Source organism: Mytilus galloprovincialis, chromosome 11, assembly GCF_965363235.1.
Source record: "Mytilus galloprovincialis chromosome 11, xbMytGall1.hap1.1, whole genome shotgun sequence".
In the NCBI taxonomy this organism is placed as follows: Eukaryota; Metazoa; Mollusca; class Bivalvia; order Mytilida; family Mytilidae; genus Mytilus; species Mytilus galloprovincialis.
In genome coordinates this window covers 43,535,297-43,557,017 of record NC_134848.1, presented here as the reverse complement: position 1 = coordinate 43,557,017, position 21,721 = coordinate 43,535,297, and the positions used below count along the sequence as shown (strand labels likewise).

Genomic DNA, 21,721 nt, shown 5'->3' with positions numbered 1-21,721 from the left:
TCGAGGTCACTGATGAGTCTTTTGTAGACGAAACGCGCGTCTGGCGTATATACAAAATTTAGTCCTGGTATCTATGATGAGTTTATTTTCTGACTTTAAAGTACACTATTATAGATAATTGTATTGTCACTTTTTGTTATGGAAATAATATATTTTCGGTGCATTTTACAATAATATTTTCCCCAGCGGTGGCAGAAAGGAAAGTAGAAACTTACAAGTTAGAATATTTCTCTGAAATATGTGACGCCTCTCTTTTAAATATGTTGCTTGTAGTTTCCTGTAAGATCTAAGATTTCGTACGGTATCAGAGATTTTTAGATATAACTTGTCCGATTTTGGAGTCATAACCTGACATTTTTATTTGTTATTTGCCTTAATCATCGATGTTTTACGTAAAGAAAACACTTATGACAAATTTTACTATTTTGTTTTTGTTTTAGGTTCATGTATAAAATTAAAACAAAAATAGTCATAAACAAGCATAAACACGAAAATAAAAAAGGTTTAAATTTCGATACGTTTGGTTTATTGAGGTAATGTTATAAGGCACTTAACATTAAAAGCCTATGGAGGAGAGGCGAAAGATAGCAAAGGGATAATCAAACTGAAAGATCGAAAATGAACTGACAACGCCATAGCTGAAAAAGAAAAAGACATACAGACAATAATGGTTCACAACATAGAAAACCAAAGACTAAGTACTAAAACCCTTTTTTGCAAAAATTTAATAAAAAAATGGCTTACAACATAATTGTATCAATCCAATAGTTCAAACTTATATTGTCAAAACCACCGCACACACACTCTTTACCTGTTTTCGAGGCAAAGTCAATGATATATCATATAACAATCAACGTGTTATATGATATGTTACACATCTACAAATATATGTTTTAGTGTTATTTTAAACTCATTGTATTTGTATTGGCAATGATATAGATTCAAGGTTAGTTGTATTGAACCACACTCGAAGAATCCAAGGCCAACACAGCTGATCGAGAATATTTTTTTTATTAAATGATTTAAATTCTTTTAATTAGAATACACAAAACACGACCTAAGAAACTTACCGTGAAGAATATAGAGAATTTCATATCTTCTTACCCTTTAGGAGCATCTGAGATCACCCCCAGTTTTGGTTGGGACCGTGTTGCTTAGTCTTTAGATTTCTATGTTGGTTCGTCTGTACTATTATTTGTCTGTTTGTCTTTTTATTTGTAGCCATGGTGTTTTCAGTTTATTTTCAACCAATGAGTTTGAGTATCCCTTTGGTAGCTTTGGTCCCTCTTACAAACAAAAACTATGTGAATAAATCTATTTTTTTTCTATATATATCGCAAAAGATACAATTTCTTATGTCAAATAAGGCACTACATTGCAAGTCGCATTTTTTGCCTCTTCTATTGAGATCTGAACGATGTTCTTTTTTTTAAAAACAGATAAGTATTTTTAGTTTTAAAAAAAAACACACGATTTTAATCTATTATATTATGCAATTGATGATTAAATTTCATTTTACAATATTTTATTAAGAAATATGAAAAACAAGAACTATCTTTAAAAAAGATATCCAACGTATTTAAATTTGAGTATTTGTTTAAAACTATCATTTCGATAACCTTCAGAAGCACAAAGATACCATTTAAATCACGTTTTCTCTGTTTGTGTCCAGTATTCTCGGTCCTCGTATCTTTCTGTATACATTCACCAAAACCCCGCGGAAATCTCACATGCGTAGGTGCGTTCTAAAAGTCATGTACGTTCGTACAACAAAGTTTACATTAACAATTATATAATTGTGCCGAATAAACAGCTGTCACGGATGCTTGGAGAAACAATTATTATAATAAAAATATAAATCTTTGTAAGATCTAGTTCAAATATTTATAGTTTTTCACTTGCTTTCCATCACGATATAATTAACGAGACGATTTTTTCAAACACAACCAAATCACCCACCATGACAGCATTTTGTCCAATCACAGAAAGGATTTTCGAGCATGCGTATAATGTTGCCATAGTTAAGCGTCTTTAAGTTCAAAGGGCACAAACCGAAACTATACCGACTACGTCGGAAAAATCTTCTACACATTAAAATTGAAGGCTTTTGTGTTTTGTATTCTTGTCTAAACTGAAATTACTATAATGAACTACTATTTTGAGCAATAGAGTCTTTACTTTGCTCATTTAAGAGTAAGAACCAGTGTACAACTTGTAAGATTGAACAGAATATCTTGACTTTTTAAAAAATAATGCAATCGACCTAATAAAATGTACCCTTTCCTCGTGTAGTCCTCCGACATTTTTTGCATTAATCATAAACACAAAAGTGACTGCATGTGGCAAAACATCCATTAGTATGTTGTCCATCACTTCATGTTCTCCTACATCAGGTGTGTCCACAATCATAACGTTCCCCTTAAATTTATTACAAAAAGAAGCTATATCTAGTATGAAAGATTATTCAACATCATTTGGTAATGTAAAAACAAACACTTATCTAATTATCGCTATTATATTTTAGGGAAACATAAAAGAAGATGTGAAATATACTACAGAGATAGAAGAAACCAACAACAAATATCTCAAAAAAGACATTACGAGGAAAACAAACAATTGTCTTCAACATTAATGGACAGGTATCAATTACATGCCATGTATTAAGAATGCATCGTATTAGCATAGATTTACAAGAGTTGTGAATTGTTTTCTACAGAATCAGGACGAACATCTGTATCAGTTGAAGACTAATAAGCTTTTAAAAATAATGTACTCAAGTCTTTCAAAATATCAGACATAATAAATGAACAATTTCAAAAAATTCTAATTTGAAGCACTTTTCAATATACCTTGAATCTTCAGACAAAATAGATGACAAAGGTGAATAATTTTCACAAATAGCCGAAACACTTTCATCAAAACTCAACAATCTTGAAAGGAACAAATGTTTATTTCTTGTAGTATGTTTTTCACATTCAGATTTTTTCATAATATCAGAACTTTTATCTAACCTGCTAAAATTTTTAGGTGACTCAAAAAAAAAAATTATAAAGTGAACTAATGGAACATATTGAAGCCATTCGACCACACAATTTCATAAAAACATATAATCAACACATTTTTATGTCCCATTGATGGGCATTATGTTTTCTGTCTTGTGCGTCATTTCGTTCGTTCGTCCGTCCGTTCCTCCGTCCGTCCGTTCGCTCATACGTTCCTCCGTCCGTCCGTTCGTCCGTTTGTCCCAGGTTAATGTTTTTTGTCGAGGTAGTGTTTTATGAAGTTGAAGTCCAATCAATTTGAAACTTAGCATACATGTTCCCTATGATATGATCTTTCTAACTTTTAAGATGGGAAAAAGCTGCGAAAAGTCCTGGCAAGAAAAGATCGCATACTTGTAAACATGTAACCCCGATTTCATCTTGCTTTGGCATTACAGTTGCATCATGAGTTTGGCTCTTAAATTTTTATTGAAAATCCAAATTGTCATGATGTTAGCACATCCTATTCTAAAATACGTAGATATCGGACTAGTTTAGCAAATTTCGAAATAGACAGAATCCAAGACATGTCCTTTTACCTAATGGTATTGCTGTGTTTAGAAAAGGTAGTCGTATTAAACAGTGTCTTGTTTCATCGATAACCGAAATATATCTGTTCTGTCCTGTAAGGGAAAGTTCAGATATTTTCATGATGATTTAAACAAGCTAAGGGTTTTCCGTCGTAAAGGATGCCAGTCTTGACTTATTTAAAAACGAAATGCACCATATTTCAATTCTACAACCAAGCAAGAATTAAAGAATAAACATTTATCTTTCCAAAAAAGTCACAATTTAGCCTGCAGTAAGGGTGGTCCATTCAAATTTTTAAAGTGTCGGATTTGTCACTCCACTAAATGTTGTACTGTTACACAACTGTCGTATGTTTTGTGTTGGTGCTTGTCCCAATTCCCAAGTCAGAAGCCTGTAATTCTGTGGTTGTCTTTGTTGCTGTGTTACATATGTGTTTTTGTTAATTATTTTGTCCATTATTAAGGCCGTTAGTTTTCTTGTTTGAATTGTTTTACATTTGTATTTCGATGGCCTTTTATAGATGACAATGCTGTTTCGGCTTTACTCATTGTTGTTGTGTGTGTCATTTTTTCTCTTGTATAGAATTGTCTCATTGGCAATCATACCACATCTTCCCTTTTCTATCAAATTTAATATTGCATCACTGTTATTACAAAAGGTTTAAATATCCTTAAAATCTAAATCAGATTAATTATACTGATTTAGTTAAATTATAATTTCATATCAGGTATGGGTTGTCCGATTCGTCTGTTTACCCATATCAGATTAGTTCTAAATGCTTTAGTTTCAGAGATAAAAGCCAACATTTGCATTTTACCCCTATGTTCTGTTGTTTGGCAGGTATGGTCATTGGACACAGTTATAAACTTGATACCCCAATGATGATGTTGCCAAGTTAGGATGAATGTGGAACCCTTGTTTAAAGACAGACGACGGACACGAAGTGTTGATAAAATCTCACTTAACCTTATAGACCAGGTTAGTTAATCATGATGAATTTGGATGTTTTCTGGAATAAAAATTTAATGAGTTGAGATGTTTTAATTATTTTTCTTATTTGTTCAAAAATAAAGGCAGTAGTAGTTACCACTGTTCGAAATTCAAAAATCAAATAAGAAAAAACAAACCCGGGTTACAAACTAAAACTGAGGGAAACACATCAAAAATAACAGGAGAACAACGACACAACAGAAACACTAAAATGCAACACACACAGAAACGAACCATACGATATCAACTGCCATTTTCCTGACTTGGTATAAAACATTTTAAGAAAAGAAACGATGGGTTAAACATGTTTTTTGCGGATAGCCAATCGTCTTGCTTAAATAGCAATGTTAAATATAACACTAAATTAAAAACATTACATGACAGGACTACAGTCAATATAAATATAAAAACATTCAGGACAGAGAATTACACAAATAAACATTACAATAAGATATTTCGACATGCTTATAGTTATCAAAGGTAGCAGGCTTATGATTTAATGCACCATACGTGCGTTTAAACTACATAAGACTCACCAGTGACGCTCAGAACAACTAGTAAACAAAGCGAAACAAGTAAAAAAATGAAAAAGATGATGAACAAAAATTCTAAAGATTTGTGCTAAATACGGTTAAGATAACTATGCCTGGTATAAGAATATCCTTTCATGGTATTTAGAATAGTTCTTACTTTTTCAAACAGTAAATTTATAAAAAAAAAATAATCATATAACTGATCTTCATGTCAACACCGTAGTGGCGACTAACCGCAGAATAAAAAGAAACACGTAATACAAAAAAACAAAATAGGACAGCACTTACACAGGACAAAAGAAGTCAGACTAGATAACGCTACAAAATGACATCACATGTAAAAGTGACGTCATAGGTACATTTTCTAAAAGTTTGGTATAGTTCAAAATCAGTTTGTTAGTTTGGTATTTGATGTATAATATAACAATTACAATGCAATCACTATATAATTGTATTTGTAATTAGATATATCGGTTTTCGTCTAAATTAAACTATAAAACAAATAAATGGTATACGTTACGTTGCTCTAAACTAAAATTTTATGAATAAACTGGGTGACTAATTATCTTTACTTTCACATACGAGAAATGAATAGAATATTAAAAATAAGAACTACAAAGACCTATAATTAAAAACAAATGTTCTCATAACTATATAAGTAGCATAACACAAAAGTTCTCTTTTTAAAAATACATAAAACTAAAAACAAACAAATCAAACTTGTCAGTTAGTCTGTTTTATATACCAAATTTATGAAATATCGTCCTCGTCTATGGACAAATGTACAGAGAAGGACAAATTTTCATAGTGAAATTTTGTTTGTATTTAGACAATATTTTATTGATGAGTACTATGGAATTCTGTCTTGTTAAAGGGAAGTTATATTTTGTGTGAATTGAGACAATATTTCACAGGTGAATGTCATGAAATTTTGTCTTGTAAAAGGGAAGTTATATTTTGTGAATATTGGTACAATATTTCATAGACAGATTGCCATGGAATTTTGCCTCATGGAAGGGAGGTTATCAACATTTATATACCTATATGGAGTTATTTTCTTTCAGAACGACAGGTCATTCTTTTTCAGAATCAACCCAGACGATACCATGTTTCAATGAAATATGCTCAAAGGCATAAAATAATGACCTGTGTGAGGTCATATTTTCCTTGATAAAATTGCAATCTATAATTTACAAAATTTTATTCGTCTGATAGTTTTTTGTTGCCGATTTGGAAATTTATTTTTTAAAGTTCAATCGATGATAGATGTAAAAGAAACCTTCATTGCCTGCATTTTAATTTTAGAAACAAATAACGTGAAGTTTTGTTAATTTATCGCTTCAATAAAGAAACATTATCATATATTTGAGATGAATTTTAATATAGACTTTCAAAAATAAAAACCCAGATTTAACATATTTGTGTGTTAGATTTTGAAAATCTTATTGAGTCACACTGAATAGCTTGATTGATATTTGTTTGCTTGCTTAACGTCCAGTGGCAAATATTTCATGCATGTTCAGGACGATAAACGTTGAATAGGAAATTATACTATGACCTACATGTATTTATATTCGTCTTCGTGTCAGTTCTTTACTTTTTTAAATTCATGTAAGATAATCTTATATTCTATTGAATAACATTAACGTAACTCAGAAAAAGGGTCGAGTGCGGAGGGTATATAATTATATCCTAATTATCTGTTAATAAAATGTATTGCTTTTCAAAAGACAATCTTTCTGAATTTTTCATTCAATTCAATTAAAATTGTTAACAAAAACAACCACTTTTCCGCGATAGAAGTGACATTACAAATAGAAAAAAACCATACCCCTCCCCCTCTTCTATAAACTAGGTGGTACAATAAATTACTTACAACATGTACAATGTGTCTTGTATTTGTCATACACCTTTATCAGATGGTAACAATAAATTGGTGTCTTACTTCATGCAGTTACAGTAATATTTTTATTGTGTATGGATAGTATTTTTTAAAAGGTTTATACATAGATTCATTAGTGAGTTTTATTTCACATTCTAAATGAGCCGTAGGGCGTATTAAAACCTGAACGCATTAGAAAGGAATATCCCACTTTAGTGTTGTCGGAAAAATAGGATACCAAATTTTGCAAATCTTTATAAAAAATAATATTTTTTTGACGGTATATAAGTCAGATAATGCATATTTTAAGGTTTTTCTTGTCGTAGAACACACCTCGGGGTGCCATGATTGCTCAAAGAAAGACCTCCCTACGGTCGGTCTTTCGTGTGACCAATCCTGACACCCCTCGGTGTTTTCTACGACAAGAAAAACCTTAAAATATGCATTATCTATAACATATTCATGTTAAATATTGATAATTTGTTTGACTTATAATAAAAAATTAACTAAATTAATATTCCAGTTGCATTGTACTTAAGTACTTCCAAAACTAAATTGAAAAACAGATTGTCAATCTATAACTTACGAATACTATAAGTTCAGTACATTTTTAATATATATTTACAAAATAAGTGATTTTCAGTACATTAGTTATACATGTTATATTTGTATAATGCAATACAATGAGATATACGGAAGACAATTCTTTAATCTATAATTAACCATTTGTAATGTATCTATGCAAATTTGAAACTCACTATTAGTATATAAATTAATCCTTACTATACAAAACAGTTTCAGTTATAAATCTAAAAATGTGAATGCTGTTTGCATGTTTACTATTTCTAATTGTGTAATAATTCTATTTAAAAATATTTTCAAAACCAGTATTTCACGTTGAAGTATTGTCATGAACAGAGTTTCATAGTGAAATATTGTCCAGAACGAGTAGACAAAACTTCATCGACAAGAACACTATATCATTATGAAATACTGTCAGCATGGTCAGTGGTCAAAATTTTATAGGAAGAGTTAACAGGAATAGAGGAATATTAAGTAGATAGGAAGTGGAAATGCACAATACAGAATAGAATTCTCAAAGGTAGATTAATACAACATTTCCTGATGAGGTTTGGTTTCTAGTATCTAAGAATTTCACATTGTCCTTATATTTGAGAATATTTACGTTTTCGGTAAACAGAATCGAATTGACGATGAATCAAAAAATGCTCCACACTGTAAACATGCTTATAGAAAATCAACATCAATTTGCGGAAGACCTTCTTTGTTTTCGACTATGAGTTTGAAAATGCCTTTCGTACATTTCGACTTGCTTGTAATAGAATTAGGAACACCCCACGAACCGTTGTATGCAAGCAATCAATAAAACCTGCTAATGGTGGAAATAGAAATTAAATCGTCAAATATGTACCTTTAAAATTGACACTGGTAAGAAGACGTCTACATAACATATGTCTTTTAAATCCTCCCGCATTTTACTTATATCTGTAAGTCCTTTGATAACAGATCTCAGTTTTTTCACATCAGGTACATATATATCTTTCTTGAGAGTTGCGTCTTTTGAGTAACATTTTACTGACATCTGTTCTGAGTTCCGAATCCTTGTGATGGTACTAGTGGCTTGTAAATTACTTGTTACGAAAATCTTCTTTCTTAAAAGTTGATTTATGAGACTTGTTTTACCAGAATTTGCTCCACCTAAAAATGTGTTTGCTTAATAGTTATAAAAGATACATCCATACAAAAGTTTGAACATCAATTGAAAAAAGCTTTGTATACCCGTGACAAATATGTACAGATAATCATTGACTTTTGCAAATATTTTTAAATTGTCTTCCTCCAAAAGTGTCGATCACCAAGATAGGCATCAGGTGGTTAGGTTTTAATGTTAAAAGGTTAAAGACAAAACTATTTTTCAAGGACTATGCTGTTCCGTTAAGACATTTTTTTTTAATTTTATGGAAATAAAATGTATGCCAATCACTGATGACGGCAAAACGTGTCCCAATAGTCTTGTGTCTCGTGAGTATTGTAATTTCAGCGAATTTGATGTCACACAGTCTACTCAGATAGGACTTTTGTTCTGTCAAATCACATGAATAGCTTTATCATTGGCAACATCTGTCAGGTACAAAAAAAAATATTTATTTTGGTAAAATTTGTAAATAACGTATCCATGGTATATGTGTGTTATTAGCATGGTCAGTTGATATCTTTGATATCAGTTCAATTACCTATGAAAAATGCTGCCTTATTTCTCAGCTTTATTAAATAATATATTCAAAAACTGAACTTCATGAAAGAAAGACAATAATGATGATCAAACATGATTATTTGACCAACCTATAACGACGATTCCATAATCATTTCTCGATAAATCTCGTTTTGCCGTGAAGAAAACAATCATGTAATTTGGATAAGCTGTAGACAATTCATATTGAAGGTCTTCGTCATAATCCGGACAATTCAGCATTTCTTCCACTGATTCAAACATTATTTTCAATCTTTTGATGTGTTCATCTGGAGAAGTTTTGGAAAGCCTAAAATGTATTTAGATTTTTTCCTGAACAATATTTGTGAATTTGTTTTAGGTTTGAAATATTTATTGTTTTGAATGTAAGAATTCTTCTCCCTTAAGGATTTGATCAAATCAAACCATACTAATGGGGCTCGCGGGTATAAATCATTTTGTTTTAACATAGGATTTCGCTATATTTTTTTAAAGATGAACTTTATCAAATACTTGATAGAAAATTTAAATGAAAAAATAGGGTCACCGTTCATTTAAGTATACATGCCTCCGTACGAAGCATTCATTTTTGTTTTTTTTTCTTTTGGTGTTAGAGGAGACATAGAGGTAAAATCGAAATAAAAAAAGAACTAAATTACAGAAATCGGTTTCTTCTCCATTTATTTAGTTCATGTACAGCTTATTGTTAACAATTTTAATGCAAAAAATGGCAAATTTTGATCTTATTTGAATGATATAGATATAGGACGACGTGGTGTGAGTGCCAATGAGACAACTCTCCATCAAAATAATAATTTATAAAATATAAACATTTAAAAAGTAATCGGGGGCCAAACTGAATCGATTTTTTGGTTGATTTGTGTACCATATCAGAAAGTAATACTTGTAGTGTAATAAATTAAATTTATAACGAAAAAATCAAATGATTATTTTTTGGCGGAAACTTTTGTACCCGCGAGCCTTCTTAAACTGAATATTGAACAACATTTTGATTGAGTTTTTACTGATATTTGTTGATTTTTACAAAGAAAAAACTTGGCCTTTCATTTTACATCTATAGAATTACAAACTTTGTGATCAATTTTTTTAGCATAAAACAAATCATTTACGTTGGTGTACGCCATGTATCAGCAATCTTTTCTGTCAAAAACTTTCTACCTACAAAGTATAATTTATAGCTGATAAAGAATTTCAATGTTTAAATCAACTAACAAAGACTGTAACATCATTGACTAAATTTGAAATTTATATTTTCTCTTGTAAAGTATTATTATCATTTTTATCTATATATTGTTAGGTTGATTTGAAAACACATTTTTCAATGTAAATATTCATTGTTTTTCACTTAAGAATTGTTAATTTCTGGAATACCATGGTCAGAGATGACCATGTATATATTCAAATTGTCAGGATCATACTTTCAACTTTTTTATGTTTTTGATTACGACATCACCAAATAAGACATATTATAACATTCATACGTGCATCAGCAAAACACACCGGTAGCAAAGAAAACTAAGTATCACCTAGGAGCAAATAAGTTCACATAAATGATTTTTCAAAGCGTGTGTGAAGCTCAATCATTAGTTTCGTATAAAATGTTTGTTTACTTGTTCTTTTTTAGTCGTTTTCCCATGGCGTTGTACGGTCATAATCACGCAATTGTTAACCGACCCACTATAATAATGTGTATGCGTTATTTAATCTTCAAATACCGGAAAAGTCATGCATAATATAAGTCGGTTACCAATTCGACGCACTCGGTATTTGCTCATTAGAAGTTCATGTGATTCGTGAAGTTTTATTTTTACATACATGCGTATCTTCGTAATGAGTTTATTATATACCAATATCTGTTAGCTACCTTTGCCTTTTATGTACTCATTGTTCAAATCATCTGGGTTTTTTTTGTATCTTTTTTCATGTTACTTTTTCTTGAGTCATTATAAAAGGTAGGTAGAAGGTTTTCTTATAGTTTTTCTAAAGTATTTCTCATCCATTTTGTCACCAAATTTTAATTCCTTTGTATAATTACGTTGTCTCTCAAGTCCCTTTATTCTGTTAATAAGTTATCGAAATCTTGTTATCGGGTACACTAATTTCCATATTTGTTTTAATTGCATGCGTATATATTAAGGTTTTATTTACAATCACTAGGTTATTGCTGGTTGAGGTTGTCGTCCCAGGGGTATAACCAGCCATGTTATCCTACTTACAGTGTTTACAGAACATTATTTTAAAATTAACTGTTCACCAAACTTTACAAATGTTTGAAATACCCAAGTAACATTACCTTAGGTGTAATTATGAAAAACTTTCTGATTTTTAGGTCATTTTAATGCTGATTACTCTGTCATGTATTTGGCCTGTATAAACTTTTTTTTAATTTCAGCGTTACCAATCAGTTTATGTAGAGGAAACGCGTGTCTCTTTGTATCAATGAAGAATTTATCAGTAACTCTGAAACTGTTTCCATCAAATAGTTTTGTCTATGTCGCATTTTCCATGCTCGAGTGTTTTAATTTCGCACTACATTTTCCTCCATGCTTGAGAGTAAATCAGCTTAGAATTGAAAGCAATACTTTGTAACTTAAATGCTTTCGACTCGCTTGTATTCATTTCTTTCTTTGGTGTATATGTTTGCATACACTTGCAGTAAAACGGTTTTCTCTTATATATATATCTATAAGTGTCTAAGAATGTAACTTTAACACACTAATGAGTGTTATAAAATTAGTTGTTATATTTTATATATTATTCACGCAATATTTCGCTAAACAAATTAGCTTCATCGGGCGTGTTCATCTTCTTCTTCTGTATGTATTATACTTCCATTAAGGAACACCAAGAATATCTTGTAGCACTCTAAATATATATACACTATATACACAGGTTCTCAATAGGTCCTCTCAAGGAATTATGTACATGTATACACGACCTATTCTACTAATGCTGGTCTCAACACTATAAGTAAAGTTTATAGAAAAAAGGGAGCAGACTACCTTGCCATCACCTCAATCACTGATATGTATATATTAAGACAAATAATATATATGTTTTAAAGTTACTGATCACTTAGAAATACTACACATTAGATGTACTTGTCCCTTTGGTAATTGTTGATGTTATTTTGAGTCCTTCCAACAGTTTAAGTCTTTTGATATATAGCTGATGACACAATTCGGTAGATATTTTTGTAATGACCGTTATTTGTTCGGTATTAAAATTTTCACTAAAGTTTGAGCAGTCCAAAATCAGAAGCAATATAGATTCATGGTTTACAAAGAGTTCAAGCCATTTCTTTTCCCCAATTATATGAATAACTTCTAATTTCAAACGGCTGTAGTATAATTGTCTTACACTATGAAGAGCTGGACATTCTAACAAAATATGTTTAATATCCTCTGAATATATCGCACATAGCTGGCAAATGTGATCAGCGTTTTCTATTTTAAATTTATATCTAGTTGCTTGTGTCATAAATGTGCCAGTCAGCATCCTAGCTTTAGTGATGCCCATCTTCACTTCTGATACCATTGAGCGGAGGGATTTCCATAATGTATGCGGAGTACCAATAGACAGTACATTTACATTTATATATTTTATAGTTGATTTATTGTCCATTTCAGCTTTAAGTAAGTTTGTCCATGTCTTCTGGATTGCACATTTACACTGATATATAAATGTTAATTTTGATGGTTGTTCCAGTAATAGCAATATCTGGTAACTCATACAATTCAAGAATTTCTTGAATTCTGCCAAAAAAACTGTCACAGTTATCACCATTTACTGCACGTTGTCTGAGCAGAAGATTTCTTATTGTTGTGTTATTACAAGTGAGAATGTTCTGGAGAAGACTAAGATGCCTCTTGTGTATCTCTGCATCTATCGGTAGTGCACCCAATAGTAAATAGACTATACATGTTGCCGTACGCGTTTGCAAACATTGAAATCGGCGTAGATTTGAGATATGAAATCTTTTCAAGATGTCTAATTGAGAGTTATTCAGAGGGAGAACTTCCAGACCATATAATAACTTCGGTATGATGTAAGACTGATAAATTTTGTAAGAGACAATTGGATTGATACCATTTGATCCGTGGAGGCCTGTATTAAGTTAGACATACATTGTCCTTCCATCTTGAATATAGCAACTAGAAATTTCTACAGTGATCAAGCTAACAGTTAAATAATGTTTTTGAGACGATGTACTGCTCAATGAAGGAGAGAATGGCAAGTAGTCTAGCAATTAACTTATCAGATTTGATTCATAAGCCAAGGTATCACACTAAAACTGGATATCATAAATGTTCAGCACATTTTCTATTTGAGAGAATTTTCTCTCGGAAGATATTTCAAGATCAATGTTCTGTGTAAATTCAGTGATTCAATGTTAAAAGTTTACGCTTGAATAAAAATATTTAAAGTTTAAAATCTAAAAGTTCGCCATTTTTTTTCACTTTCCAAAATGGAAATGTTCATCACTACAACGGCACTTCCTTTGTCAGCTTGTTTGATAACAATTTCGTCATGGTCTTTTAAGTTTATCATGGCTTGACTTTCTGACTTTGAAATATTTCTGACTTGTTTACCACTGATTGAAGATCTGACTTCAGCTTTGACTGATGTAATGAATGATTCCAAATTGTCGTTTTTGCTTTTAGGGGGATTCCATTTACTTTTCTTTTTAAATTTTGGAATGCATATGTCTCCTTCATCACTCTCATAATCAGATTCATTCATTCCGGCTTCTTTTAAATTTTTCTTCTGTTGTCTATTGAAATGTTCTTTCAACCGAAGACGCCTGGCAAATGCTTCTACATCTGTCTCAAGTTGTAAATTGTTGACGGTTGCTGGAGCTGGACAGAAATTAAGGCCTTTACTCAATAGTTTTTCTTCAGAGGTAGTTAGTTCTATTGATGACAGATTGACAACTAACTTATCTTGAACTGTGTGTTTCTGTTTTTTAAAACGTCTTAAAAATTAATGACGTCCTCTCAGAAATGAATAAAGATACACAAATTGATGACGATACGTACGATTATCTACGCCCAGACGAAACGTGCACAGCCGGTCGATTTTACTTACTTCCAAAACTCCACAAAGACGGGATCCCAGGGAGACCTATAGAATCAGCTAATGGCTATCCCACCGAAAAAATTTCAGAATTTGTTGATTACCACCTCAGACCACATGTTAAACAACTACCATCTCATATTCAAGATACGACTGACTATTTGAAAAAATGAATTCCTTAAGTCCTTTACCTAACAACACAATTTTGGTTTCAATGGATGTGTGTTCTTTATACACAAATATTCCAAAAGATGAAGGAATTGCCGCGTGTGAAAAAGTATGGAATACTCGAAAGGATAAACATCCCCAAACTGACTGTCTAGTTCAATTGCTCAAGCTAGTGCTTGAAAATAACAACTTTATTTTCAACGACAAGCACTTTTTACAGATTGACGGAACTAGTTTGGGAACAAAAATGGCACCTTCTTTTGCCAACATTTTTATGGGGGATCTCGAAGAACGCATCCTTTTGAGTGTGCCATACAAACCCTTGTCATGGCTCCGTTTTATTGATGATATTGACATGAAATGGAACGATACTGCAGAACATTTGCAAGATTTCCTAGATCATTGTAATCAGTTCCATCACTCAATTAAATTTTCATCTGAATTTTCAAGCGAGAAAATTGCTTTTCTCGACACCACCACATTTGTAAAAAAACGGGGTCATGACAACTGATCTCCACACAAAGAAAACTGGTAAACACCAGTTCCTTTCTCCAAAAAGTTGTCACCCGAAACACTGCTCCAGGAGTATACCTTACAGTCAAGCCATCAGACTAAAGCGAATTTGCTCCTCGGAATCCAAACTTAACTATCGTTTGGGACAACTGAAAACACAGCTGAAATCAAGAGGATATAAAACCAAAAACATCACAGACGCTTTTGATAAAGCCCAAGAAAAAGATTGAGCTAGCCTCATGGAATACAAAGATAAGACGACCCGTGCAGATAGAATTCCGTTTGTTGTAACCTTCCATCCCGATTTGACAAATATTTCATCTACTATCCGAAAGCACTGGCGTCTTATTGAAAATGACTCTTCCTTAAAAGAATTTTTTCCATCACCTCATGTTATTGCCTATCGCAGACCCAAAAATCTCAAAGACATACTTGTGACATCAAAAGTAAAGACGCGAGAAACTTCTAAATTTGGGTGTTACAAACAATGCGGTAGAAGCAATTGTAAGTGCTGTAAAGCCGCCAACACTGACCACTCTTTCAGCAGCACAGTAACAAAGCAGCGATACAACATCTATGTTACATCTAATTGCAAAACGGAAAATAGTATTTATATTCTTACTTGTGGAACTTGCAAGCTGCAGTATGTTGGTGAAACAGAAACTACATTCAACATCAGACTTAACAATCACCGGTCGTTCTATACAAAAGGAAGAAACTGTCCAATTACGAGACACCTCTTAAGAACAGGACATGCTTTTGATAATATCACCTTTCAAATAATTGAGGTAAATCAAAATTGGGACTCCGAAAGGAGAAAACAGAGAGAAAGGTTCTGGATGCATCAGCTACGTACTCTTGAACCTGATGGACTTAATGAGAGGGATGAAAAACAGTTCTACCCAAAACCAAAGGAATAAATCATGAATTTCATTCTATTTAACTAAAACAACTATTTGTTTAGATTTAAAAAGTGTTATGTACAATAAACGGCAAAAATATGTTTTATCTACCCCATCAATCAATATGTTAAACTTTTATACAAAACGTCAAGCTACAAAGATATTTTTTGTCATGCATCCGATTTCACCTAGATAGATGCACACGCCCGATGAAAATTATTTGTGACGCGAAATATTGCGTGAATAATATATAAAATATAACAACTAATTTTATAACACTCATTAGTGTGTTAAAGTTACATTCTTAGACACTTATATAATTTAATTTAGTAACTGCATCAGTTTATTTACAAACTGATCCACACCTAGATAGATTGAATGTTAATTGTTGCTATTTTTAGACACTATATATATATATATATATATATATATATATATATATATATATATAACTCGTCTAAATATCAACCCAACACTTTTAGATCTGTAAATTTGCTTTCGCAAATTTATGGTTCTTCCCTCGCCGGGATTCGAACCCATGCTACTGTGATATCGTGACACCAAATCGCCTGCACTGCAGCCGTCCCGCTAGACCACACGACCACCTGGGCTCTCAAAAAAAAAGAGCTTTTGCTGGCCGTGTGTTACCTTTCCTCGTCAGTTTAAATCTAGCGGCGTAATACAGTACATGATATATAAGGCATGAAGATGTTATTGTTACAGATCAGCTAAATTATTTATAGTAAAGGATCCTACAAATTAATGTAATATACAGTTACAGAAAATAATTATAGTTATAAGTACGTCTGAGTCAGTGACAACTCTACAACATATATATATCGAGATATTTCCTCCTGCAGTGCTGTAGAACACTTTGCCATATAGACTGAACTCAAAATTCATCTTTTGGTGACCTAGTGTTACATTTTCCCGTTCCCTTGTCACCATCTTATGGTGTTTATGTATCTCAACTTGTACGATTTTCTCGTGTATGAAACAACGTATTAAATTTTAGTGAGAGAAATTTATATATTACCGAAAAATTCTTACACCAGAGTTTTCGGTATCACAAACTAGTCAAAACATTTACTAAACTGTATCATCAGTAAAAGGACATCATTCATAAATATAATTCAACATGCAGACATCTTATACGTTCGGGTATTTTTCATCCATTTTTTATGGTTATATTCTTTACAAAGCAGGGATGTAATAACGATAGTATTGTCAGGTCATTAAAGATTGCATATTTTGGCTTTAATATTGATTCACTTATAGGGTCTATGTATCGGAAATAAACACATTTATTCTAAAACTAGTTGTTGGCATGATACGGGTTATGTTCTCATATATTTTATCATGTTTATGATGGTACAATACTAAACTCCTAACGGGAAGGATTGTGTCTGTTATTCATATAATGAAGACATACTCTTTCAATCGGTTTAATTAAGGTCTGGAGCTAGCATGTCAGTAACTGCTAGTAGTCCTATGTTAATTTATGTATCAGTGTCATTTTGTTAAGTTTCTTTTGTTATCTATTCTGACATCGAACTCGGACTCGTTTAACCCCGCCGCATATTTGCGCCTGTCGAAAGTAAGGAGCCTTGTTAGATTTGTATAATTTTAAATTTTAGTTTCTTTTATATATTTCGGAGTTTAGTATGGCGTCCATTATCAATTAACTAGTAAACATGTTTGTTTATGAGCCAGCCGGGTGCGGAAAATAATGCTTAAAGAAGACCAATCGGTTGCCTTCGGCTGCCTTTTGTCGGGTTGTTGTATTTTCGACACACTTCCCATTTTCATTTTCAATTTATGTCTTCTTATAAGATCTTTATCATACACTTGCATGTATTGTTAGGAAGGTAACGTTTTAATGAATTTCAAAGTTTACTAAAAACATTACAGGAAAATTGTCCCAGAAATAAAAACGATTTACGAAGACCAAGATCGAAGTTAATGAATTTCACAATGGAAAACAAATATTACAGGAAAACTGTTCCAGAAATAAAAACGACTGACGAAGACCAAGGATGATAACACTGATATCGAAGTTCTAGTAAATTAACTAGTGTCTTCACCTACAAATTGTCCGTCATGTGTGACGATGATGATTTTGATTACTACTAAAAAGCGAAAACTGAAAGTTACCAGTTAAAGAGTCCTGAAACACGTAGTTGGTAAGTGTCTTATTAGCTGGGAACTAACGTTATCAAATGAAACTGTTTTATGCAAGGTGAAAATCCACTTCATTTCAAATTCATTTAATGGAAGTATGGCCTCTTTCTTTCAATTGCATGCTCATAAAATATGTATCTGCGCTGATATTTGTATGCGTAGTGGTGAAATTTAACATTCTGCAGATATTCTCCAGAATGTTATATAACGTGTCTAAACGAGTACTTATGTGTTTAAGATCATATGAAAAAAAAATGCTGGAATTATATATTTTTTTTCAAAAATAGACTTATATAATCAGGAATGTTTCTCTTCGCTTAATTATATCTGAGGATTACAATATATATTTCTTTATTGGCATAAGTGGCTCAGCAGTTAAAACAACCACAACGGCAGACTACTTAAAACCTGTAATACTATATTTTTTGCATAAAAATTTTGAAAGCATTTCATTGATATGTGCTTGCTATATATTTTAGAAATTAATTAATATAAAAATGCATGCGATTCATTCAATTCTATGAATTTTGTTTAGGTTTTTACAAACATTTGGGTACTTCTACTAGGTTTATCATGGCAGATAGTTTGACTTAGTGGAGGAAGCCGGAGAATCCAGAACAAACTACCAACATTCAGTGGAACATTGTCAATCCTTATCAAATTAGACTGGAGACGACCAGTCCAGTTCTGGGACCCACAACCTCAGATTTAACTGGCTAGCGATTAATGTAGATAAACTACGTTTAACTACCGATGTATTAACCATACGTTACTTTGATTTATCATTCAATTTCATTTTGATGTGAAAACATTTCACAGGTTTCTTACATATAGTAGCAAGGAGAAATGGCATGATAGCACCTCACCTTGGAACAGAGATGGGTCCGATTACTTTCAATGTAATTGATTAAATTACAATTACTTTGTCATGTGTACCATTAAATTAAATTAACGATTACATCATTTTTGAAAGTGTCTGATTAAATTAATGATTACATTGGCAAAGTAATCATGATTACATCTGATTACAATGAATTAAAAAAAATGTTTTGAAGATGTGAATGAATAAAAGTCTATAATATAACTATAGCATTTTTAGAAAGGATTAGGTTTGATATATTATAAATGATATGGTTAAACCTCATTTATTTAATAAACCACACAAGTTCTCTACATACATGAACATTGTGTCACTGGTTTGACCCATTACACTTCATCATGATTGATCTCTGAATTATTTTGACTTCAAATGAATAAAGCTTTATGAAGAGTTTGCTGTTTGTCTTCTAACCTCTTCCTGACTTTATATGTGTTTCAAGGTGCAGTTTATGGAAGTTAAAATATGGATGATATAAAGTTACCAGTAAAAATCTATGTAAATTTTTTATAGAATTGTTTAATTAAATTGTAAACAAAATGCAAGTACTAAAATTCATTGCATTTTACATGTCCAGTCCAAATACATACAAAATTTTGCTTATTTTAAACAAGATTTTTTCCAACTTTTGATCTAGTTTGTGTTAATTAGAGAAATTTTGAATGTCTCATTAAGCTTTTATCATCATGATCATATATACAATGTATTGTCCTGCAGCTATACTCAATTGGTAATTGCAATAAAAACAAACCTTAATTGGTTATCTACCTGTCAATTCAAAGTTGACAAAAATCAAAATGTTAACAAAAGATAATAATTATTCAGGGTTAAAGAGAAGTATTACTAGACTATAATTATCAAATATATATATATGTACATCTTTAAATTGTCAATATATGTACAATATCTTTTACTAAGGCCAATGACACCTAATTTTATTTATATGTCTCTTCTTAGAATAATGATGACTTTTCAATACTGTAACAGTTTATTTTTACTGAAGTATACAAATCAATAAACATGCTTAATAAAGTAAACCAAACTATCTTAACATGTTTAATATTTATTAAATAAGAATAACAAAAAGGTTTACTTCTTGACCATTAACACAGCTAAAAAATCATTGTAATCAGAGAGTAATCAAAAAGTAATCAGGATTACAGGGTATTTTGAAAAGTAATTGATTAAATTAAATTACATGTAATCAGATTTTTGGCTGATTAATGATTACAATGATTACTTGAAAAATTGTAATCAATTACAGCTGATTAACGATTACAATTACAATTACCCCAAGTCTGCCTTGGAAATATTCACTTGTTGATAATTATCTCATTGACAATCACTCCCCATCCTTTTTTTTAATAATTAAAAGTGTATTGCCAAACCCCAAAAGTAATTATATATAAAAAGAAGATGTGGTATGATTGCCAATGAGACAACTATCCACAAAAGACCTAAATGACACAGACAACTATAGGTCACCGTACGGCTTCAACAAATATGCATTTATTACAGAATTATCATGAAGCTGGTGTAATACGTGTGATTTACTGTAACGAAATCCGGAATGATAAAATTTACCAGTTATACATAAATCTCTCTTATTGAAATCAGAATCGTCACTACAGACAAATTTATAGTGAACACGTTTTAAATTCTTCAACGTATTTTAACACGGAACATCAATTTCCAACAAACAATAACAAAAGAGAGCACAGAATATCAACTGTTTTTTCGTTTATATTTTTTTTTGAACAATTGATGTGAAATAAACATATAGAAATCTAGAAAGTACCATTTTTTTATGTTTATATGGAATCAATGCCAGTGTTGATTTGATTGTTAATGTTTGAAATACAATTCATAGAACGAGTTATGTAAAATTTGGTATTTTTTATGTTGTTTTTCTCTTTTTTATTTAGTTGTGCATACTATTGCAATTGTCTTACACAAAGTATTTATACAAAATAGCCCTGTTTGACTGGATATATGTTATCAATCTGTGACCAGTCGATTAATTTTAGAGGTCATTATTCTTCAAAATCTTTTATCTCAAACTTTTCTGTTGTGGTTATTTCATTTGAAAATTGTAAGTCTTATTGACGACCAATTGATTCAATTTTGTTCCATTATAAAAGCAAGAACTATATTTTAAAAAGCAATAGGGTGACATATGGAAATGGTTTAACTATAAAATGACCAGCAATACAAAATTAACAAACACAATCAAAACTGAATCGAACCAAACACTTTATCGACTTAAAAGGAGTATTATCCGTCTCTGTATTTTGTACTATCAACTTGAAAATATGAATCTCCAATGATCAACTGAGAAAAATTGTATGTGCATTTTTCAATACAGTCCCATGTTTAAGATTAATTTTGTTTTATTAATTTTGTTCAAATAAACGTTTGTACCATGAAACAAGTTTAATACTACATTTCAACTATTTTATGGTTGAATTTTTTTCAAAATTAATATGTTAACTCTCTTAATTAGAAAACAAAACTTTTAGTTTAAATCAGTATCATTTGTAAAAAAAAACCATTCAAATAAAATAAGCTGCTTCCTCACAATATGAATTACTGGCTATCCTGATTAGTACAACTCTTAAAACCTAATCAAATGAACATGAGAGTAGTTATATAGCATTTCCATGAGCTTAAACACTTCTTATATCAAAGTTGAATATCTTTGATAAGATGTTCCACAAGTGTGATCTTCCACATAATAAGTATGCCGCTAGATTTC

At 31.3% G+C, this 21,721-nt stretch overlaps 1 protein-coding gene across 1 annotated transcript in view; it reads right to left on the bottom strand.

Moving 5' to 3' along the window:
- LOC143052217 (uncharacterized) overlaps positions 1–21,721 on the bottom strand; it is an 82,336-nt gene that overhangs the window by 20,043 nt on the left and 40,572 nt on the right. Inside the window, exons 10-13 of the mRNA XM_076225207.1 lie at positions 10,359–10,407; positions 9,342–9,538; positions 8,410–8,696; positions 2,278–2,418 (exon numbers count right to left, since the gene is read on the bottom strand). Of these exons, the coding sequence (XP_076081322.1) occupies positions 2,278–2,418; positions 8,410–8,696; positions 9,342–9,538; positions 10,359–10,407 (674 nt within the window). The remainder of the gene's footprint in view (positions 1–2,277; positions 2,419–8,409; positions 8,697–9,341; positions 9,539–10,358; positions 10,408–21,721) is intronic.